Here is a 24,177-nt window from a genome sequence, read left to right as displayed (position 1 = left end):
TCCAAGAGTGGAATGATGAAACAATGAAACTTCAGGATCCAATACCCCCACAAGCTGATACTGATACTAGTCCAATGGATATTGATCTGGTCGTTGATACTTATTTAGATGAGTTTGACAGTTTGGAAGAGAACTTGGAAGAAAGATTTGTCCTGTCTTTGATGTTATCCCAAAGTTCCTTGTTCCCGACCAAATCCACAAAATCTTTCAGTATATATTTTAATAAACAATTACTGAATGAAAATCTTGTAGTTTCCAATATAACAACAGAGCCAGATACTCAATTTCATCATAATGAGAAAGCACAAACACTATTGCAACAACTTCTTATCGAATATAGTGATACAGTGAACAATGAACAATGAACCATTAATGCTTCAAAAACCAACACACGCTTATTACCATGACATCAAACTTAAAGATGAGAATGCTGTGGCCTACCGGAAGGCATACAAGATACCACTTCGTTATTCGGATGAATTGCAACGACAACTTAAACAATATCTTGATGCTGGTTTTATTGAGCCAACAGTAAGTCCGTTTGGTGCTCCAATTGTCATGGTACCCAAAGCAAATGGGGAGGTACGGTTATGTAATGACTTTCGTGGTTTAAACAAGCTAACTATTGCTGATCATTTCCACCTCCCCAATATGGAGGAGTTGCTAATGGAGGTGAAGAACTCCACGTACTACTCCAGCATAGACCTTTGTCAAGGGTATCATCAAGTTCTCATTAATGAAGCAGATAAGGAAAAAAACTGCGTTCCATACCCCCCTTTGGTAGTTTCCATTGGGTGGTTATGCCGTTTGGGCTCATCAATGCCCCGGCATCATTCCAAAGAATGATGGAACAGGTTTTTAGGGAATACAATCATGATTTTATGTTAATTTATTTGGATGATTTAATCATTTATTCAAAAAATCTTAAGGAACACTTGGAACATTTGAAGTTGGTATTTGATACACTTAGAAAAGCTAACCTTCGGGCCAAATTGAAAAAATGTAAATTCATGTGCAAAACTATCACATTTTTGGGTCACCAAATAAGCAAGGAAGGCATCAAACCGACAGCTGATAAGTTAGACATTATCAAAAATTATCCATTCCCAAGTTCTCCAAAGGAAGCCCAATCCTTCTTAGGTTTCTGTGGGTTTTATCGAAAATTTGTCAAAAACTATAGTCGTTTAGCTAGACCACTTAATTTGTTTGCTTTGAAAAAGTTGAGACGATGTGAAGAAGTTGAAAATGCGTTCCAAGAATTGAAAACTAGGCTAATTAACGCTCCAATTCTTGTCAACCCCGAAAAGGGAGCATCTTATCTTATTACCTCAGATGCTTCTGACTTTGCTATGGGGGGCAGTAATTGACAGAATTTCAGAAGATGGTGTGATGATTGGGACAATTGCATTTTTTTTTCGAAGCTTCTTTCACCCGCAGAGAGAAATTATGCGATTAGGGAAAAAGAATTACTCGCACTGATTGCGACATTGAAAAGATTTTACTATATTTTAGCTGGTCATAAAATTACAATTGCTACAAGACCATAAAAAGTCTTGAATATCTTTTAAAAATCCAGTTCACCACCACTGCCAAGATTAGCACGATGGCTTGAATTTTTGTCAGAATTTGATATTACCATCAACTACATCAGTGGTCCAACTAAAAAAGCAGATATGTTATCGCGTGATTTCACGAAATCATTACAATTGTCGTCTATTTCAATTCTGTTACACCACAATATTCTTGGAGAAGAATTTTTCGACAGAGTCAAAGCAGCATATACAGATGATAAAAGAATTGCACTATTATATTCAACGTTAATCAATCTAAATCGATCACCAGCAACCACCAATATTCACAAATCAATCAAGTTTGCCATCAAACAATATACTGTGAAGGATGGATTGTTATTCTACAAAGGAATCAATAAGCTAGGAAACTCAATACTTCGTTTGGTAATTCCAACTGCAGAACTTCAACTAGAAATCGTTCGTTTGCATCATGATTCATCAACAGCAACTCACTATGGTCCATTGAAAGTGTTAGCAGATTTATCGGAATTATATTATTTGCCAAACATGTACAACCAAATCAAAACTTTACACTAAACGGTGCTATAAGTGCCAAACAATTAAACCATCAAACACACATGAAAATGGATTACTACAACCTATACTTTGGTCCTTTCAAAGTGATTCAGAAAGTTCCCAATAATGAAAATGTTTATGAATTAGATCTTGGTAAAGCATTTGGTAAAACTGGTCAAACATCAAGATTAGTAAATGTCAAAAACTGACGACCATTTGCTAGTTCCCCTTCAGATAATCTAAGGGGTACCACCTAATAACAATCAACAACTAATCCAATTTTCAAGAAATGACTGGATTCAAGCAATTGTCGGTGTGGATCTACTAAATCAAACAGTAGCACTTACTTTTAAAGAATGTCCGGAATATCATGCATCTATTTTTAAAGCCAATGAAACAATTAAATGCATCGATCCAACTAAATGGACTCAGCTCCTTGACAACTTCAGGCGAGACTGCGAAGATCATCCACCACATTTAATCCCAAGTCATACGAATGATGTTCACATCAACACATCAACCGACATTCAATCTTAGGCAGCACAAACTTCCGAGTTACTGTCTTCCGCAGACAACGCAATTCACAACAATGTCCACGACGAGGCACTATTGCAACTACCGTCAGACACTATTGCCAATGCTCCTGATATTATTACAACTAGTCAATTACAAAAATACTGATTTGATACACATTGCCGAAACAGTTCTACAAAATCAAAGGAATGATTAGAAACTGGTTAACTAAGACGGATCCACCGTAGTTCAATAATGGCAGATTCAATCAATTTTGATTAGTTAGGCAGGGTTTTTGCCCATTACGATAATGGTTTCCCTACCAAAATTTTTTTTTGATTTTTTTTTTTTTCATGGTTCGTCTGATAAGAATTTTTTTTGCCATTAACCCACTGGTGTTTTTATCATTCCATGACGGGTCCAACTCCGTTAATGTGGTCATTAGATTCCCCAAGTTCAAGGCATTCCGCTACCTTCCAACATCACAGTGACGCCGTCCACAACAACTAACCAGACCATACATCTGACGTTGTCGTCTACATCTGATACAGCCACTCGGTCATGGATCTTCACTTGGACGCAAGTGGGGACACTTGGTCTACCGGTGGGCAACTGTTAGGATTGTAGTGCTGAAGACTGCATAGAAGGTGATTCTTCATGTATTGTCATTGGCAGGGATATCGGATAAGCTAGTGAACCTCCGACTTATGGTCATTGACGTTCTTGAGCCGATCAGAACCATCTTTGTCTTCCCCCCCCCCCATAAGCTAGAAGTGGAGAAGACCGAATGTGGGTTCGGTGTTATCCGATTAACGTAATATAAATATGAGTTGGAATCCCCCCTGGGATTGATCTTGGAAAAAGGAACTAACGATTCTAGATTAGATAATTGTACATAAATAGTTAATATACACACTACCCCTATACAGTGTACTTAACAGTTTGATACATCAATTAAGTATTATTCAGTAAGTAATAAAAACATACTCACACATACTCTCTACATATCCCACTCCCCCCTTCCCCCTTGCCCCTTTCCTTAATACATCTTATTCTACAAATTTATCTTTAATAAGAATAAATTATTCATTCAAAAATATATTTGTTTAATGTACAACTTAAAAAAGAAAGAAAGAAAGTAAGAAAGAAAGAAAGACATTCAAATGATTTGGTCCTGTTTTCCTTTCCTTTTCATTTCCTTTCATTTCCTTTCATTTCCTTTTCATTTCCTTTCATTTTAAGCTTCATTAGCTTCAATTATTTCTTTAAATTCTTCTTTGGCATATCTTAAACCACAATATCCACAAGTAGCAGGTTTTGGTTGATCCAAATTAATGAAAACTTTAGGATGTCCTTGTAAAGTACTACCTCTATTACCATCACAAACAGCAATATTTCCTTGTTCATGATTTAAATATTTTATTGGTTCTTGAGCAATTAAATCTATTGCAGCATAAGGTCTTGGTTGTTCTTGTAAATCTTTTTGAACAAATCTATAAGGATATTTATTAATGATTTCTATTCTTTCTTCTTGAGATGGTGACCAAGTGATATTTCTATTAGGTGATTGATTAGCAAAACTATTAGTTTGTAAATCTTTCTTATTTAATTGACCAGCATCTGGTCTTGCTACTCCTGTTAATGATGAATTGAAACGTAAAAATACAAGATGATGTTTAGTTGATAATCTGGTTATTCTCAACATTATATGAATAGATAATAATAATAATAAAAGGGAATTATTAGTTGTTGTTGATAAAACTTTCAAGTATATTTATTTAAGGAATGAAAAATAGAAGGAAAATAATTCACATAATTTCGCACACTTTTAATTGGGTGGAACAACGAACAAGCAAAAAAAGCAAAAAGAAAAAAAAAAGAAAGAATACTAGACGAGTTAATTACCCGGTTGATTTAATCCCCACCACCATTTGTATTTAGATAGTTTGAATAGTAAATGATAATATAACATCTTTAATAAAATCAAAATATTATACTTGAATATTGATGAGATCATGATTATACCAATAGTTCTTTTTTTTAAAAAAAAAAAATTACCCTCCAAGAGTAATTTAAATAAATTTATTGCAATCAACCCTCAACACCATCAACACCATCAACCCTCAACACCAACCAAAATTGAAATCAAAATTGAAATTGAAATAAACCAAAAGGATTTTATGAAAATATTGGTGTAAATATTCTTTAAATGGACATAAGCTTTCCAAATGTTGTTGTTGTTGTTCTGTATAAGTTTTATTGTTAGAAGGGGGAATAGAGTAATAAATCAAACGAATATGAAATGTTATGGGGGAAAACAAAAACAAAAAGCAATTGTCTTTAGAGCTACCACTTGTTTCTCCACCCCCTATTTTTGATATTTAATGTTTAATGTTTAATGTTTAATGTTTAATGTTTATGATAGTTAAGATTAATATATATGTATATATGTATATATTGTGTGCTTAGTAAGGATTATGTAAAAGAAAGACAACAGACGAAGAATATTAATTTCATAGTAGTAGTAGTAGCAACCATTCACTATAAATATTTTAATTCCTTATGCATATTTCATTAGCTCTTAGTTAACAATATATATATATATATAAATCAAGTTACAATTACCACAACTGTTCAACGATTCCTCCCCCCTATAAGTTTTATTCATCTTTCTTTTCTTTTCTTTCCTTCCTTTTCTTTCTTTTCTTTCCCTCAATTAGAAGAATCCCTAAAAAACTAATCATGTCTAAACCAAGAGTTGCAATTATTATTTATTCTTTATATCATCATGTTTATACATTAGCTGAATCAATTAAAATTGGTATTGAAACTACTGGTATTAAACCAGATTTATTTCAAGTTCCAGAAACTTTAACTCCAGAAATTTTGAAATTAGTTAAAGCTCCTTCAAAACCAAATATTCCAATTGCTGAACCAAAAATTTTAAATAATTATGATGCATTTTTATTTGGTATTCCAACTAGATTTGGTAATATGCCAGCTCAATGGAAAGGATTTTGGGATAGTACTGGTGGACAATGTATGTATAATAATAATAAGAAGAAGAAGAATTCTATAATCATTATTCAATTGGATTATTAACAATACTAACATTTTCATTTTTTTTTTAATTAGGGGCTCGTGGTGATTTAAGAGGTAAATATGCTGGAGTTTTCGTTTCTACTGGTACTCCAGGTGGTGGTCAAGAAACTACTGTTATTAATACATTAAGTACTTTAGCTCATCATGGTATTGTTTATGTTCCATTTGGATATGGATCTCCTCGTTTAACTGATTTAAATGAAGTTCATGGTGGTTCTCCATGGGGGGCTGGTACTTTTGCTGGAGCTGATGGTTCTAGACAAGTCACTGAATTGGAAAAATCAATTGCTCAACAACAAGGTGAAGATTTTATTAAAACTATTACTCAATTCAAACAATAAACAAAGCAAGAAGACAAAGCAAAGCAAGTAGGCAAAGTAGACAAGTCAGTAAGTAAACAAATGTTGAATGATAAGTAATCTATATTTATAGATGGATAATCATGTAGTGTTTAACTATTAATAAATAATACCCAAAAGATAGAAAGTGCTAATTAAAATGGATGGTCGTGCATTGATGTCACAATTCTTTTGATGAAATTTTTCCTTTTTTTTTTTTTCTATTTCTTTTTCAACAACAACAATTAAAACAACAACAATTAAAACAACAATTATAACAACAACAATTATAACAAAAACCAAAAAAATCTTTAATGTCTTCAAATAAACCATCACTGAAACCTATAAGGCAAGATTATATTGCCAAAGTGCGTTATACCAATAATCTTCCTCCACCACCATTAAATCCTAAATTCATTGAATATAATACTACTGATCCAATTTCAACTCAACAAGAAGGAGAATATTTAATATCATCATTATTTCGTAAAGAAAATTTCCAAAATTTAATGGAAAGAATTGATGATCAATTAGGATTAGATTTAAATTTAATTAATAATCGAGGATTTTTATCAGAAGATAAAATGAATGAAAGTATTGGTAAATTAAAATATCATCAATTACATTCTAATGATCGAGAATTATTAAGAGATGCCGGAATTGGGAAAATTCTGAAAAATGAACCAGAAGTTTCATTTTTAAGAAGAACTGAATATATATCTGATCGACCATTATCTAAAAATAATAATAATAATAATACTAATAATAATAATAATAATTTAAATTTCATTACTAATGAAGAAATTAAAGTGAAAGAAAAATTAACTAAAAATGAACATTTTGATGCTAATTCTCAATTAAAAATTATTGAACAAAGTTTTACTATAATTAATGAATCATTAAATGATTTAAAAAAAATTAAACATCCTAAAAAAAAACATTTACAAGCAATAAATACTTGGCCTTTATTACCTGATACATCAATGTTAGATAATATATATTTAAATTTAAGATTTATGGGAAGTGCATCAATAAATCGTGAAATAAATAATATTAAACACCAACAATCAAATTTACAATCAAATTTACAATCAAATTTACAATCAAATTTACAATCATCACAAAATAATGAAAAATTTGATGAAAAATTATTTAATCGAGCATTAGAATCATCACTTTTTAAACCAATTAAACTGGAAAGTGGTGAATGGATTTCCATGTATCTGTTAATTAATACAAAAAATAATAATATTAATAATATTAATAGTATTAATGAATTATATGAAAAATTACATTCTACAAAAAAAGAACAACCAATAAATTTATTAGATGAAAATGAAGAAAATTCAGAAATTTATAAATTTAAATATATTAAAAATTATGATATGATTTATCAACCATTTCAACATGAAAATGAAGAATTAGTTATAAAATATGTATCAGAAGAAACCAAGAGTAATTCTTCTTCTTTATCTTTTTCTGGTGGTAGTGATGATAAATTATTGAGGAAAAGGAAAATGGCTTATTATTATCCAATTAATGGTAAAATTGAATTGAAAAAACATCGTTCATCAACAAATTCCGAAATTAATAAATTTATAAAAGAAAGAACTTATGATGGTATAAATTTTATATTAAGAGAACCTTCAACTAATGAATTGAAAAAACTGGATACTATAAGATCTGAATATGATCCTATGGAATATGAAGGTGAAGATGAAGATGAAGAGCAAGAGGAAGAAGAACAAGAACAGGAAGAGGCACAAGAACAGGAACAAGAAGAATAAATTATTGTTTTGCAATGTAAAATATAGTATTTGTATATATATATATATGTGGTTTAGTTTAGTTTAGTTTACACACATTAATTTATACAATTGTACAATTCAACTTTTTCTTTTTCTTTTCATCCTTAATAGATTGTTTTGAATTCAATTTTTCTTCAATAGTATTTGGTAAAGGATTTGTAGTTGTAGTTGTTGTAGTTGTTGTAGTTGCTTTAGGTTGACGTGATAATGGTGGTGGTTTTTTATTTTTATTTTTATTATTATTATTTTTATTATTATAAGTATTTTGTAATCTTTCAGCATATTTCTGATCTTCTTCTTCTTGTAATTGTTTCAATAATAAATAATCAGGATTATTATTATTATAATAATTATAATTATAATTATAATTATATTCATTATTTACATTAGGTAAATCTTGATCAATATCTAAAATTGGAATAAAATCACCAGTGAAAAATAAATCATCTTTACCAGAAATACTATTCAATGATTGCCATATTATTTTTGATGAATTATTGTTATTATTATTGCTAGTTGTTGTTGTTGTTGTAGCAGTAGTAGTATTATTATTATTATTATTATTAATAAATGAAGAATCAGTTAATAAAATATAAAATTCTTGATTTGATTTTTTAAATAATGTATTAAAATGATTATTTCTGAAAAAAATAATAAATTGATTAATATTTAAATCTTCATTTAATTTATTTAATCCTTGAATAGTTAATTGAGTTTTATTTAAATTTAACCATTTTTCAATTAATAATTTATTCTCCATTATTTCATTATTATTATTATTATTATTATTATTATTATTATTGACATCTTCTTGTTGATCTAATAATAAATAATCTTGAATTTTATCAAAATTTTCTAATTTATTAAATAAATTAATTAATTTCCCATATTCTTGATTAGTCCAAATTTGTTTATCAAGTTGTTCATCAAGTTGTTGTTGTTGGTTAATTGGATTAATTGGATCAATTATCCAACCATGTTTAAATTTTAATTCAAATATTTCAAATAATTGAGTAGCTAAATCATATTCAAAATCTCCTGAAATTAATATTGGATTAACATTTAATCCAGTATGTAATAATGGTAATTTTAATAATAATTCATCAATTGTGAAATTTTTATTTTTCCAATTAATTTTATTTTCACTATATATTAATAATAATAAATCACCAATATATTCTAATATTTGTTGTAAATCAATTTTACCCACATTATGATATTTATTTATAATATTAATTTTAAAATTATTCAAAGTTGTAATTTTCAATTGATCAAATTGATTAATTTCTTTATAATCATCAATTTCTTTATAATCATTTTCATCCAGAACAATAATTGATGAATTGGTTCGTATATCATTATTGAGTAATAATGTATTACATAAAGCAATTAATGGACATGGACCATTTCTTTCTTGTAATAAAATCGGGGTAGTTATTGATGGATTTTGTGAATCTAAACTCCAATTGATTAATTTGATGGGGAATTGTACAATATCACTAGTTGGTCGTGAGGATAAACCGGAACCAGAACCAGAACCAGAACCAGAAGCAACAGGGAATGAAGATGAAGACTGTTCTTGTGGAGGATTATCAATTTGTATAGGATCTCCTATCATTATAAGTAATTATAAGTTATGATGATATTAAAGAAAAGTAGTTCTTTATCTTGTGTATGTGTGTGTGTGAGTGTGGATATATTTATATGAAAATTCAATATCACAGCCGAGATCGAATGACCGAAATTATGCGAGAAAGAAAGAAAAGCAAGAGAAGGAGGCACAGGCACGGGAACGGGCACAGACCCTCCAAAGAAAACAAAAAAGCACTCAGTTACAATATTGATCCACATCACATCTTGACGGAGGAATGATAAACGTAAAGTTGTTGTTGTTGTTGTTGTTGTTGTTGACAATAAAGCATAGCCCAGGATTACTAATGGTAAGTAAATTGGGTTAATTCTTCATCATTGTTGGTAGACATTTACAACGAACACAATAAAAACTTTTCTTACATCCCCAAATGTGAAGAATTTAAAAATTGTAAGAGCCCAAGAATACATTGGATGGTTTTTTGTTTTTTTTTTCTAATTTATTAAATTGTATGTATATGTATATATACGTAGCTATTATTATTATTAGTAGTAGTAATAGTAGTAGTAATAGTAGTAGTAATAGGAGTAGTAATAGTATATTTTCAAATGCATAAATAATAATAATAATACTAGATAAAATCAGTAAAAATTAAATCTTTCTTTAAATTAATAAACGGTAAAAAAATAGATTAAACTTAAAATTAACCCACCAATACCAAATAACACAACATTACAATTGAAATTTTCTTGTTCAATTCTTCTTTGTACTGATAAATCAATACTTTCTCTACTAGCAATAATTTTAGTAAATTTATTTTCTGGTAATGATTTCATACTTGGAGGTAAAGCCAATTTATTAGGGTATATCATTTCACAATATTGTTCAATTTCACCACATTTAATACCAATTTTCAAATAATTTGGATCTTTAACTGATGATTTATGATTAATCACTTGAATATATTGTTTGAAAATTTTAATAACTCCAGGTAAAGTTCTACTTTCTAATATTAATTTACATGTAGTACCTTTTCTAATTTTGACTACTCCATGTAAAACTTTAGGATTATTATAAACTTCAGCTAATGTAGCAACTGCCATTACTTGAGGAATAGCACAAAATGAAAATGATGAAGGATCTTTAACTAATGATAAATAATCAAGACAATCAGTAACATGACTTAATGCATTTAAAACTAATTCATTAATACAACTAACTCCAGCAAATTTTTTACTAGGATCTTTATGAAAATCTTGTAAATTTTCAGTATATTTTGACCAAATTTCTCGAGGCCAAAAACTTCTACCATCTTGTAAATCTTCATGATAATCTCTAATAATATTAGTTTTTTGTAAAAATAATCCCATTGATTCTGCTTTAGCAAAATTATTTTCTGTTAATGTTTTATCACCAAAACTAGCTAATACAAAAAGATTAGTTAATCCTTCACCTACTAATCCAGCAACATAATGACAATATAAATTATAATCATCAATTGTAGCAACACCATTAACATTAAATTCTTCATCTAAAATATATTCTGCCATACCATTACCCATTTTATAAGTAATATCTTTGATAATATCTTGATATTGAGGTTTTAATCTATGGAAAACATTCAAAATATTATTAAATTCAATTAAAACAATTCGATCTTTTTCATTAGGTCCATTACCATCAAATGTCCAATCTTTAGTATTTAATTTTGTATCAAATTCACGCAACAATGGGATTTTAATTGATGGTTTAACCGTCATATCATCTTCAAGAGTATCTAATGCTCTTAATACAAGATAAAAAATCATTACTGCATCACGTAATTCAGGATGTAATTCTTCAATAACAGCAGCAAATGATCTTGAAGTTAGATTTAATAATTCATAACATCTAATCAATTCTTTATCATTAACATCTTTTGTTCTTGGATGTAATGGTTGTCTAAATCCAAAGAGTTGTATAACTGCTTTAAGTTCATTAGGATGTAATAATAATTGTAAAAGTTTACTACCCATTATATATATATATATATATGTATTGGTGGATTTGATTATTGAATAATTTTGAACAAAAAAAAAAAAAAAGAATTTGATTAAAAGGTGAATAAGAAAAAGAATGAAGAACAATAATCTATCTTTCTAATTGATAATAATTCAATGATTTCTTTGATAAAAATCAAGGGTTGAGGGGGGGGAGGGCAGTCAATGGTTGTTTGTTAAAGAAAATCTATATGGGAAGGTTGGTTGCTGAAATTTTTTTTTGTTTTTTTAAAAAATTTGGGTTGTTTGTTGTTTTGTTGTTGAAGTAGTATGAGAAAGTTTGTCGTTTACGACATGAGATGTGTGATGAGTAAAGTAAGTGAGTGAGTGAATGGATGGGTTGGGCGGTGGCTGGCAGTAAGTTTCGGTACGATCGAGCATTCACGTGGCGCGCGTGACAACCTCGTATAGATCTTGTACTAATACAACAACCACACTTATATTTCTACACTTTAAACTTCCAACTCAACCCACAACAACAACAACAACAACAACAACAACAACAACAACATACAATCAATTGGTTTGTTCAGATACTAATAAATGACTACCTTGTTAATGATTTATCTACAATTGAACAACTCTTTACCACCACCCACTTAGTTTGACTCTAAACTTTTGGTTTATTATATTCTCTAAACAAATGATTAAAAGATTAGATAAATGACAATTATATATATATACATTTTTCTCTCTCTAGTGACCGATCCACCCTGCCCCCTCCCCCCCCCTTTATTCATTATTTTCAATTTTTTCAAACCATTTTCTAGCAGCTTTAATATTATCCAAAATTAATAATTCTTCATGTTGTTGAATCATATTTATTGTATCTTTTTTATCTTTTAAAACAATCATTATAAACATATTATCAGTTATAATATCAATATAAAAATTGGTTCCATTACTACCTCGAATAATTAAATTTTTAAAATTTGTTCTTAATTTCGTTATTGATTGTTTATAAGTCTTAATAATATTAGATATTTTTTCAAATCGTTTTGGATCCAATTCTTCAACCAGTGAATCTTGCTCTTGCTCTTGCTCTTGTTGTTGTTGCTCTTGTTGTTGTTGTTGTTGTTGTTGTTTTATTGATGCGGTTGATGATATTACTAAAAATGTGGTTTTTTCAAATAATATAATTTCTTCAGCATCTAAAATAGAATTAAATTTAATTAAATTATTATTAAATAAATTAATATTAGGAATTAATGAACAAACAATTTGTGACCAAGCTTTATATAAACTTTCATCCCAAATTGAAGTAGCAAATCCAATTAATTTAAAATGATAAGGATTAGAAATTTTTTGTAATTTTTCCATCATAATTTCAAATAATTCTTGACGTTTATCAATTTGAACTAAATCCATTTTATGTAATAAAACAAATACTTTTGCCCCTGGCAGATATTGTTGTAAATTAGTTAATGATTTAATAAAAATTTCAATATCTTTATTAATCAGTTTACTTTCAACATCAAATACATGAATTAATACTTGAACCATTTTAAAAATATGATCTTTTTGATTTGTAAAATAATTATCCATAAATACTGTTTGTCCTCCACAATCCCATAAATTTAATGTCATATTACCTAAAAATCGTAAATGCAGTAATTCAACATCTATAGTGGCTCCTAAACGTCGAGTATCTAATGCTGAATAATTGGAAAATATAATTGATCTCATCGATGATTTACCAGAACCAGAACGTCCCATTAAAAGTAATTTCTTTCTTGATGATGTAGATGTAGACATGATAAGAAAATGGTATCGATATAAAATGCGCTACTAAAATGTGTTTTAATGTATTGATATAAATTGATTATTATAATTTAATTAAAGGAGATAAACAAACAGATAAACAGATAGATAAATGTTGATGATAATGATGATGACAGTAATGTGGTGTATAATTGGTATAATCCTTACACGAGAGAGAAAGTCATTTCAGTTCCATCTATCATTTTTTTTTTTTTTTGGGTTGTCTCCATTGAGTATTGGTTGGGACACGTACTTTTTCTTTCATTTATAAAGTGCACGACTAAAGTTGGTAGCGTTTGGAAAAACTTGCTAATCACACAAATTTTTTTTTTAGTTGCCAAATTTATGGTATATTTCTCTTCTTTGTTTTTTGGATTAGTTCAGACTAATATAAAAAAAAAACAACTAAAAAAAAGACCTCTAGTATATATATATATAATAATAATAATAATAATAATAACAATAGGGAGGAGTAACTTGTTAAATTTACAAAGAAGCCACCTATATTTGGTAATTCTTTGTGGTTTTTCATATTTATCTTTTGACCTTATTGGTGGAAAAGCAACATCTATATGTATCTTATAAATTAGCCGTGTCGATGTATGTTATTTATTGTTTTGATTCTTTTCCAGAAATAATATAATTTGACATGTTTATCTTTATCTTTATAATCATTGTTGTTGGATCTGAATTTGGGACTTCTTCACATATGATGAGAAAGTGGAAATAATTCTATTCTATTGTTTTTCTTTTTTGGTTTGAGTTTGTTTTCAATTTTGTGATAGTTTCCAAGTGCAATCAATTCTTTTGATGTCAACAACAACAACAACAACAACAACAACAACAACAACAACATCAAGATTTAATGATTTTTATGAATATGACCCAAATCAATACATTTTGTAAACTTTCAAAAGTGAATTACTTATTTAGTTAATCAATAACTTGTTCAAAAGAACAACAACTATAAACAATAAATCAATCGAATATAATACATGCCATACATCCATTAGGAAATAGTCATAATAATCTTTGAGCTTTTCTGGATCTTTCTTGAATTTTTTTTTTTTCTACAGTATCTTGAATCTTGATTTATTAAAATAAATTAATAAAAATCGTTTATTTAAAAAAAAAAAAAAATAGTAATGACCGAAAAGATTAATAATGTAAATATATATACACTATACGAAAAAATATAGTAACCAAATCAACAATCAACAATCGAACAAACAAACAAACAAATTCACATTTTAGCTATGAAAGAAATACAAAATGTGGAATCAATTGTGAAGCTGGTAGGTAACTAATGGTGGGTATATATTAAAACAAATTTTGTAGCCGAAATTATTATCAATAATAATGATAATGAAAATCCAATTGTAGAAAAGTGAAAAAAAAAAAAAAGAAAGTATTATAATACATAAATCATAAAATAGTTTTCTTCTAGAAAGGGGGAAAAGGGAGGGAAAACATTTTTATAATTTAATGATGACCGAAAAAGAAATTTAAAAACCACTTAAATTAAGTTAATAATGAATAATAAATGAATGAAAATTGAAAAATAAATCTAAGAATGAGAATGAAAAACAAATTTGGTGAAATGATTGTAGAAAGTTAACAACGAGTTTCTGTCTAATGCTAAAAGAAAGGGGTGAGGGTGAGGGTAAGGGTGAGGGTGAAGGTAAGGGTGAATTGTGAAGGAGGTAGGTTGGTAGGAGGGTATTAAAAACTTAAATGAAGTAAGCTAATGGAATCAAAGCTAAAGCCAAGATTGATGCACCAGCTGATGCAGCGGCAGCTTCAAAAGTACTAATGGCAGCTTTACCAGAACCAGAAGCTTTAGCAACAGTGGTTTGAGAAATTGTGGTTTTAGCAGAAACAGCGACTTGCTCGCCATTAGCCCCACCAGCATTTTCAGGAGTAAAGGCACCTTGAGTGGCTTGAGCTTCAACAGTAGCTTTGTTTCCAGATCCTGCTTGAGCACCTGGAGCACCAGGAGCACCAGGAACAGGAGTAGCAGTAGCTTGAGAACCACCAGGTTGGTTACCACCTTTAGCTGGAGTAGCTTTACTAACAGTAATATAAGCAACAGTTTCAAAAGTGGAACCATGAGTGGTGACAGCAGTAGTTTTTGGAACATAAACAGTACCTTCAGAAGTGATGGCATTAGTAGCAAAAGTTTCACCTTGAGTTGGACCAGAACCAGTTGGTTTATAAGTAATATAATTAGTACTAGTACCTTCAACTTCAGTAGAAACTTCAGTTGGAGTAGCAATAGCAGTAGTTTCATGACATTTATTTTCATTACAAGCAACAACAGTGATAACTTTAGTTGGAGTAGCAGTTTCAACTGAAGAAACTGGACAATAAGTAATGTATTCAGTAACAACCCCTTGAGTAACAGTAGTAACAGTTGATGGGATTGCTTCAACAGTGGCTGGATGACATTTGTTTTCGCTACATGAAGTAATGGTGATGACTTTAGTAGATTCAACACTTTCATAAGAACTTAATGGACAATAAGTAGTGTAAACGGTTTCAGTACCATGGATAGTAGTAACTCCAGTACTAACAGTAGCTGGAACAGTGGTAGCATGACAAGCATCATTATGACAAGAAGTGATAGTGACAACAACAGTGTTATCTTCAGTAACAGTGGATCCAGCACCATCAGTATGAGCACCACTACTTTCACAAGAACTTGATGAAACAACAGTAGTAGATCTAATAGTAGCAGATTCAGAACCAGTACCAGAACCAGAACCAGAATCAGTACTAGAACCAGAACCAGAACCAGAACCAGAACTGGAACTTGATCCTGGAACATAATCAACAACTTGAAGAGTAGTGTCACCACCTGGAATAGCAGTACCTTCAGTGTTTTCAATAGAAGCAATAAAATCATCAATTTCATCTCTTTTAACAATTGGAGTTTCACCCATTAATCTTCTTCTAATAGCAGTAGTTGAATTAGCTGATAATTGTTTTTCTAAATGAACTTGGAAATATGGAACTGCTCCAACACCATATAAAGAACGAGCTGGAACATTAATCACTTTACCAGCATTACGAATATCAGTATTATATCTAACATTATTAACAATAGTATAATAAAATTGAACATTATATTCTTCAAGGGAAACAAAAGTGAAAAAAGCAGCTAATGAATCTGGTATAGTGAATGGACAAACACCAGTATCTAAATCAACAACAGCAACTTGTTGATTATTAATTAAACAAGCAACATCTTGAGCCATAGTAGTGGTAGCAGCAAATAATGCACTTGCAGCAGCAAAAATAGTAGAAACTTTCATTTTATTGATATTAAGTTCTTTTGTTTTTCTTTTCCAATTGATAAAATTAACTGAGCGAATGATTAATTAATCAAAAGATAAAATGAAAATGAAAATGAAAATTTGATTCTATTGGTGATAAAAGTAAAAGAAAAAAAAAAGTCCCTTTCAAACAAAAGAAGAACTATTTGAAATTGGGAGGAATTGACCTTGTTTATATATTAAATAAAAAAAAAACACTTGGAAACGAAACAAAGGATTTTGAGGGGAGGAAGAGGGAGGAGGGAGGAGGGAGAAGGCGGAAGATATCAATAACAGTAGCAACAATAAAGTAAAAAAAAAAAAGTCAAATTTGCAATAATAATAATAATAAGGAGATTTCTTTAAAAAAAGAGTACAAAAACCTCAAATGGGAATTGGTGGTCGTTATTGGTGATTGGAGATTCATCATGATGATGATAATGATGATAATCTATAATTCTAACAATGCAAGCAACACAATATAGACTGCAAAAAAAAAAAAAGAAAAAGAAATCAGAAGGTAGTGTATATATTGATAATAACCTGCAAAAAATGTTAAAAAAATCTCAATAATTACACAAACTAGATTTGGCTTTTGATGTTACACAAAAGGGGAAAAAAACTAACTTTTTTCCATTTTTGTGCAATCTGGAAAAACTACCACTACTACTACTACTACTATTAACCCACTCAAGAAACAAGTTGTTGAATTATCCGATACAAATATTTTAATATCACCCACCCAATAATAAAGTGATTAAGTAAATTAATATATATTTAATAGAGGAATTGAAGATACTGAACTGTTGTTTCTTTTGAAATAGGGGGAAATAGGGGGGTGCAAAAACTAGTTTTTTTTTTTTTACCTACGCTTGTTCTTGCATTTGTGGTAGTTGATGTTGATGTTGTTGTTGTTGTTGTTGTTGGTGGTGGGTACGCGGTTCACAAAAAAAACTCGGAGATGCATAAGAAATCAACAATAGATTGGAATAGATTGTAACTATACTTATTGTGTATAATAATGCGTATTATGTACAAATACTTAAACGATCAATCTTACCATTTTTTTTTGGAACTCGGGTTATAATTTTGTTGGCTGTAGTTTGTAATTGTTGTTGTGGTTTTGATCTTTTGAGTTGGGTTGTTTAAGTTAGTTAGTTAGTTAGGTGGTTAGGTGGTTAGGTGGTTGTTAATTGAATTTAGATTGATTTTCTCTCTTTTTTTTAGACCAGTTCGTATTTGAATTCTCTTTCAAAAAGGAGGCACGCATTTCAAATTCGAAATTATTGGAAAGAAAGAGAGAGAGAGAGAAACGAAGAGAGAATCAATGGCTTTTTCATGCTTTTCCATGCTTTTCCATTCCATGCTATTCTTGGAAATAGTATCTCATAACCATAAACCATTTATTTGGATGGGGGGAAGTGATTTCTAAAATCTACAGTGTTGGCCATTGGTCATTGGTTACTAAGTAAAGAGGTTTTTTAATGCTGGTCAATTGATTCAAAAGTGGAAAGAAAGTGATTTTGGTCTAAATCTACAAAAAAAATATTAAGAATAACTACAGAAGAGGAAGAATTAAAACCAGATCCAATAGAAAGGGAACATTATACATATCGTCAGAATATATCCAAATTGTCGTTTATAAAAGAAATCTAGATTATTGTTGTTTTGGCGATCTTTCCTATCGCTTCAAATAACACTATAATAATAAAATAACGCGATATTTTGTTGTTTTTGTTGTTCCTTATATGCGATTCTCAAGTGATTTATTTTTTAACTATGCAAAAGAAAGACACAACAGAAGAACAAGAAGAAGAAGAAGAAGAACGTGATTAAAACAATTGAAAGAATTTTTAGGAAGAAGAAGAAGAATCTAGCCTTTGTTATACATACCAAATATTACGTCACTGATGGAGATTTTAGTATTTGTTATTCAACTGTAGTCTGCACAAGTAGTAGCGTTATTTTTCATTTTTTTACTTTACTTTACTTTACTTTACTATAGAAATCACCAAAATTCATTCATTCATTCATTTATTCATTCATTGAATTCTGGAATGTTTTTAGCCGTGAATAATTTCTTTTAGTAGTTTGAAGAATTTATTGGACACGGATAATGCATAATTTGGTCTATGGTATTTTGGTACACGACTATTCTTATTCTTGGTATTATTCTTGGTATTAATTATTATTGATGATTACGAGATGAACCACAACAACAACAATCATAATTGGTCAAAAACTATCTTTTTCTAGATTAGTTTCAACATTAGTACGAATTCAATAACTAATTTAAATAGTTTTCTTTAGATAGTGCATTTGGACTATATTTATATATTTTTAATAATCGATTATTAAAAGACTATTTCTAAGAAAGTGATGGTTAGATAGATAGATGGATAGATTAGAGGTCTAGAATACAGTTAGATATGTACTAATATGTTTCAAATCGCGTGGTTACAATCTATTTAGTTCATCTGTTGTCTATTGTTCCTATATTTTTTATGCACATTGTTCCTATTGTTTTATTTTGGGTTTTTTTGTGGAGCTTTCATTGTTGTATAGTATAACTAGTCCGTGGTCTTGGTAGTGGTGGTGGTGTTGTGTCTCTTTGTTCTTGAATATCTTGGCAGAATAGAAAATCACGCTTTTCTTAGATAATAATAATTGTTGTCAATGTGTAATTAGAGAGAGAGAGGGAGGGGGTGTAAAGTTGATTAATCTATTTTGGTTAAACAAAGAGGTTGATTTGTCTATAATTATATTGTTCAATGGATAACAAGAATTGACCATTGAAGGGAAAAAGAAGATCAAAGGAAGGGATAACTTCCCCCCCCCCCCTCCATTATTGTAGTGTCTTGAAAACTCTCACCCGTTAGTAGATATGACTAAATCACATAAAACGTATATATTATATAGTTTACACATGATTTTTAGTTCATGCTCTTTTGAGATGTTGCTGTGAAGTAAAAAAATAAAAAAAATAAAAAAAAAAAAGGGGGAAATAATAATACTAATGGCAGATATGAGATACTGGTAAAACTACACAAACCATAATATTTTAGCAATCAAATTCAATATCATTTTGAATTAGTCTGTTGATTAGTTGGCTTTCAAGTTTGCTATGCTTTTGTTTTGTTTTGTTTTGTTTTGTTTTGTTTCTTTCTTTCTCATAAAAGGGAGGATTGAATAGCAATATCAAAGCTTGGTCAGTAATATTTCATATCGGAAAACAATTGCATAGTTTAAAAATGATGAAACCATTTTAGACTCTACATTTATTAAACCCAATTAAGTCGAGTTACTTCTGTTTTTAAAAGCTGTTAAAACTAAAAGTTATTTGAAGATGTTAAAATTGTGTATAGGTGTGTTTATATTTGAAAAAAGAAAATTTCGCAATAATTTTCAATCAAAAAAAAAAAAAAATGGAAATGGAAATGGAAATGCCGTTTGAAATTTACGATTCAAGACAAATCTCAAAAACAACAAAGACAATCACCAATTTTAAAAAGTTGGTTTAGCGTGTTTATAGTAATTAACACACTTTAAGGCACATCTCTATTACTACTCATCAACACTTTGGCAAAAATCTAGTGGGGGGAGGGGGTGGGAGAAAGGCTGGAAATATCAAAAGTCTAGATTTACTATGCTCCCTACTTGTTTACTTTTCTTTCATTTCTATAAACAATAAACAATAAACCATTTGATCATGGTTATTAGTTGTTATATTAATATTCATTTAACAATAAACTTTCTAAAAATCTTGATTCGCTTGCTGTATAACCTAATTCAGTTTCTATTTCTATTGTTGAATTGCAATAACTTAGACACGCCTTATTTGAATTTAGAGAGGGGGGTGGGGAGGATTAATAAAAAAGAGGAGTTGTAGACAGAGATAAATCCAGTCTATTGTTTCACTCTTTTGTATGATATAGTAATAATAGTTGATGCATAACTTACTGAAAACGTTTCACCAAGTCTATTAGTGTGTATGTGTGGGTGTCTGTGTCTGTGAATTGCTTGATTAGTGATGCCATTATATCAATTAAGTTTAGTTTAGTTTAGTTTAGTGTGGTTTCCAAAACAATAGAACAATACTTGCCATGTTTAGATCTTGCATAAACAACTTTGATAGTTTTTTTTTTTTTTTTTTAGTTTCTGTTCTTGTTGTTGTTTGGGAGAAAGACTCAATCAATTAGTCTTCAATTGGTTAGAATATATTGCTATTATTTGCAAAATAAAAAAAAACGAAAGGGGGAGATGGGGGGAGAGACGGAGAAATAATAGTAATTTAAATCCATAACTAAATCTTCTAAGAATATCTTTAATGATTCATTTCATTTTTACTTTTTTAAAACCCAAGAAACCCATCTAAGCCATAATTCCTAATTCTTAGTTTTCCCAAAACTTCTACAAATGATTCCAAAACGGAAAACTTATTGTTTAAAATCACAACCACATTAAACAACAACAACAACAACAAGTGATTTAGATTTAGATTCCGGAGTTTTTTTTGTTCTAATCAAGAGTAACTTTAAGAGAATTTACCAAGTATTATCCCCTATCAATATCGTTTCTTTCTATTATTATTATTTCTTCTTCATGTGTGTATTTCTCACCCTCCCTATTAATGATAATGATAATTCGTTATTCCCCTATTGTTAATAAAAGTAAACTTAACACATTAATTATTGTCATTACATAATAATGATAATAATAATAAGATCTATTCTCTTTCACAATTGCTGGTATATACGAGAGTTGTTTCGATGAAGAATGTTATTACGATTATTCTTCTTTACTTTTCCATCGCTGTCCTGTCACATTTCACTTCTGACATAAATTGATTGATTGATTGATTGATTATTACCACAATAATTAATCGTAAATAATACCCCTTTTTCATTTAAATGAAACAGACTTGATGCCGAGGTTAATAAGGATTATTATTATTATTCTTCTTTTTCTTTTTCTTGCCAGATTGGATTATTATTATTAAACGTTTCTTTTTTTTTTTCCGGGATTTCAAGAGATATTCAAATTGTTAGGTAATTTATTACTCTGGGCTATCTTAACAACAACAACAAAAAAACCATTGCAATTGAGCCCTGAAGGAGAGAGAAAGAAAGCAAATGATTTATGTAATTATGGTTAGTATTTATTTTTTATTTATTTATTTATTTATTTATTTAAACTTTTTTTGCAAGTAAATGAACGTGGTCAGTAAACAGATACTACAAGTTTTTTGATCAAAAATTTAGACCTTGAGGAAGGAGATCAAATATGGAATAATTGGCACAAATTATGAATCTTTATCAGATCATAATTTCTGATTTGTAAATAGTACAATATTTGAAAGTACATAACGAATGAAATTTTTCGACATTATCAATATACGACGAGGTAGTAGTAGCGGTGGTGGTGATTGATTAATTTTTTGTGAAGTATTATTATCACTATATCCGGGATGAAATTTTCAGGCAACTTCCATTTACTTGTTTGTAACCGTTTCAACGCGTATTATGAAATAGTTACAAAGGTTAAACATATACTTATACTAACACTATAATAGTGGTGGTGGTGGTGGTGGTGTTGGTGGTGTTGGTGGTTAATAGTCTCCGAAAATGGTTATGAGATGTTTGAAAAAGGTGAATTTTCGATTTTGAGAATTTCATGTATTGACCGTAAAGAAGCAAAAATACTTTGAAATAGGAATAATTTTTAGAACTGATTTCTTATCCCCTTCTCCCATGTGTATATGTCTTCTGTCAAGTAAAAAATGTAAACTTTGCTGGCGTTTAACTGGTTGACCTCGTTGGTTATCAAGCGAACATTTGCCCCCCCAAAAAAAAACTACAATTAGAAAACTAAAATATCAATTAAACAAAGTATATACTAATAATACTAAACAAACAACATCATCATAATCATCAATAACGACAATAACTGTTCTACTACTCCATAACCACCACCACGACCACCGCTAACAGCTCCACCTTCAGCAGTAGTTGTAATTGCAGCCACGGTTGATACTGGATAATGACTAGAAATCAACTCACTCGTAACAACAGCTTCATTACTAGTTTGAGAAGTAATTGTATGAGTAACATAATAAGTAATTGTATCTTCACCAACAACTTCAATAGTAGTAACCTGAGTTTGACAAGTATTATCCCAACATGATGTAATTGTTGCCGTACTAGTACTAGTAGTAGTAGTAGTAACAGCAGCAGCAGCAGCAGCAGCAGCAGCAGCAGTAGCAGTAGCAATACTGGTAGCGCTTGGCGAATACTGTTGTTGTTTTTTAGTCAAAGGACAATAAGTAACGTATTCGGTTATTGTATTATCAATTGTTTCAGTTACCGTAGACGGAGTAGCAAGGACAGTAGTTGAATGACAAACATGATTATTGTTGTGGTTGTTGTCGCTACATGAAGTGATGGTGATAATTTTTGTTGATACTACAGTTTCCATAGAATTGATAGGTAAATAAGTAGTATAAGTAGTGGTTAAAAAACCAGGAGTGATTGTAGCTGTAACGGTAATTAAACTACCGGGAACTGTGGTTAAATGACAAATATCATTACTGCAAGAAGTAATTGTAATAATCTTAGTAGTGGTAATAGTTTCAGTAGTCATAGAACCAGTAGTTGTAGTGATTGTTTGAGATGTTTGAGAATTGGAAGTTTTTGTTGAAGTCACACTTGGAATACTAAATCCTGTTCTAGTAAGACTATTAGTAGAAGATGACCCACCATTCGTTGAAGAAGTAACTTGATCAATATCAACAACAGAAAGAATCACCTCATCTACCATGATTCCTCTAGATCCAGCAATATCAATAATAAAATCATCAATCAAATCTTTTTTCATCATCATCAACAACAGCAGCAGCAGCAGCAGCAGCAGTAATTGCATTCGTTTACTTTTCTCCAAAAATAATCTTTTCCTAATGATATCGGTTGAATTAGCTTTTGGAATCTTATGTAAATGAACTTTATATACTGAAGTATATTTTTCATATAATAATTTAGCAGCAATAGAAATAATTGATCCACCATGTCTAATATCAGTAGTATACCGATGACCATTGACAATTGAATAATAAAATTGAACATTATAATCATCAAGAGAATGAAATATGAAAAATGGATCCACCAAAACCAGCAGCAGCAGCAGCAGCAGCAGCAGCAGCAGTTTGGATAAAGATGGATATGCGGCAGTTGGTAGTTGAAATGGACAAATCCCAGTATCATAATCAACAGTAGCAACTTTAACATTATCAACTAAACAAACAACTTGTTTAGTTAAAACAATAGGTGATAAAATAAATATAATTAAAGTGAAAATAGAATAGCAACAATTCATCATCATTATCATTATACTGTTGTTCTTAATACTCTATCAAAACATACAAAAAAAAAAAAAAAACAACAACAACAACTCCAAAATCATTGAAAATAACTTCAAATCGTTGATATTTATATAATTCTTATTGAAAGGGGATACCATTACCATTACTATTATTATTATTATTGGTATGAATTGTATATTTCAATGACCCAATCTCTTTTATTTTGTTAATAATAATAAAAATAAAAATGATTTTATTCAATTTATTACA

The 24,177-nt window shown here is 29.6% G+C and overlaps 11 protein-coding genes across 11 annotated transcripts, besides 1 other annotated feature; 5 read left to right on the top strand and 6 right to left on the bottom strand. All coding sequences in view use genetic code 12, as the record gives it.

The window, feature by feature from the left end:
- Positions 1-3,540: part of a mobile genetic element that runs on past the window's edge.
- On the top strand, positions 373-846 carry CD36_22810 (polyprotein; the record flags this gene model as incomplete). The annotated part of the gene is made up of 1 exon (XM_002418710.1): positions 373-846. One exon carries the CDS (start codon positions 373-375, stop codon positions 844-846), a length of 474 nt encoding a protein of 157 aa, XP_002418755.1.
- Positions 882-1,367, top strand: CD36_22800 (pol protein (fragment); the record flags this gene model as incomplete). The annotated part of the gene is made up of 1 exon (XM_002418709.1): positions 882-1,367. One exon carries the CDS (start codon positions 882-884, stop codon positions 1,365-1,367), a length of 486 nt encoding a protein of 161 aa, XP_002418754.1.
- CD36_22790 (putative polyprotein) lies at positions 1,674-2,108 on the top strand (the record flags this gene model as incomplete). The annotated part of the gene is made up of 1 exon (XM_002418708.1): positions 1,674-2,108. The coding sequence occupies one exon, from the start codon at positions 1,674-1,676 to the stop codon at positions 2,106-2,108; it is 435 nt and encodes a 144-aa protein (XP_002418753.1).
- A 297-nt stretch (positions 3,541-3,837) lies between the features above and the next one.
- CD36_22780 (NADH-ubiquinone oxidoreductase subunit, mitochondrial precursor, putative) lies at positions 3,838-4,305 on the bottom strand (the record flags this gene model as incomplete). The annotated part of the gene is made up of 1 exon (XM_002418707.1): positions 3,838-4,305. One exon carries the CDS (start codon positions 4,303-4,305, stop codon positions 3,838-3,840), a length of 468 nt encoding a protein of 155 aa, XP_002418752.1.
- A 1,037-nt stretch (positions 4,306-5,342) lies between these two features.
- On the top strand, positions 5,343-6,043 carry CD36_22770 (NADH-quinone oxidoreductase, putative; the record flags this gene model as incomplete). Its single annotated transcript, XM_002418706.1, has 2 exons — positions 5,343-5,640; positions 5,736-6,043. The coding sequence occupies 2 exons, from the start codon at positions 5,343-5,345 to the stop codon at positions 6,041-6,043; spliced, it is 606 nt and encodes a 201-aa protein (XP_002418751.1).
- A 311-nt stretch (positions 6,044-6,354) lies between these two features.
- CD36_22760 (RNA polymerase-associated protein, putative) lies at positions 6,355-7,827 on the top strand (the record flags this gene model as incomplete). The annotated part of the gene is made up of 1 exon (XM_002418705.1): positions 6,355-7,827. One exon carries the CDS (start codon positions 6,355-6,357, stop codon positions 7,825-7,827), a length of 1,473 nt encoding a protein of 490 aa, XP_002418750.1.
- Positions 7,828-7,909: 82 nt separating this feature from the next.
- CD36_22750 (conserved hypothetical protein) lies at positions 7,910-9,466 on the bottom strand (the record flags this gene model as incomplete). The annotated part of the gene is made up of 1 exon (XM_002418704.1): positions 7,910-9,466. The coding sequence occupies one exon, from the start codon at positions 9,464-9,466 to the stop codon at positions 7,910-7,912; it is 1,557 nt and encodes a 518-aa protein (XP_002418749.1).
- Positions 9,467-10,107: 641 nt separating this feature from the next.
- Positions 10,108-11,454, bottom strand: ERG9 (farnesyl-diphosphate farnesyltransferase, putative; the record flags this gene model as incomplete). The annotated part of the gene is made up of 1 exon (XM_002418703.1): positions 10,108-11,454. The coding sequence occupies one exon, from the start codon at positions 11,452-11,454 to the stop codon at positions 10,108-10,110; it is 1,347 nt and encodes a 448-aa protein (XP_002418748.1).
- A 756-nt stretch (positions 11,455-12,210) lies between these two features.
- Positions 12,211-13,233, bottom strand: CD36_22730 (GTP-binding protein GTR1; the record flags this gene model as incomplete). The annotated part of the gene is made up of 1 exon (XM_002418702.1): positions 12,211-13,233. The coding sequence occupies one exon, from the start codon at positions 13,231-13,233 to the stop codon at positions 12,211-12,213; it is 1,023 nt and encodes a 340-aa protein (XP_002418747.1).
- A 1,736-nt stretch (positions 13,234-14,969) lies between these two features.
- CD36_22720 (flocculation protein, putative) lies at positions 14,970-16,553 on the bottom strand (the record flags this gene model as incomplete). The annotated part of the gene is made up of 1 exon (XM_002418701.1): positions 14,970-16,553. One exon carries the CDS (start codon positions 16,551-16,553, stop codon positions 14,970-14,972), a length of 1,584 nt encoding a protein of 527 aa, XP_002418746.1.
- Positions 16,554-22,457: 5,904 nt separating this feature from the next.
- CD36_22710 (flocculation protein, putative) lies at positions 22,458-23,933 on the bottom strand (the record flags this gene model as incomplete). Its single annotated transcript, XM_002418700.1, has 1 exon — positions 22,458-23,933. The coding sequence occupies one exon, from the start codon at positions 23,931-23,933 to the stop codon at positions 22,458-22,460; it is 1,476 nt and encodes a 491-aa protein (XP_002418745.1).
- Between the last annotated feature and the right edge of the window lie 244 nt (positions 23,934-24,177).

The sequence above is a fragment of the Candida dubliniensis genome, chromosome 2, assembly GCF_000026945.1.
Source record: "Candida dubliniensis CD36 chromosome 2, complete sequence".
NCBI lineage: Eukaryota > Fungi > Ascomycota > Pichiomycetes > Serinales > Debaryomycetaceae > Candida > Candida dubliniensis.
Note: the sequence above shows the minus strand (reverse complement) of the source record. Positions and strands in the feature narration are given on the sequence as shown.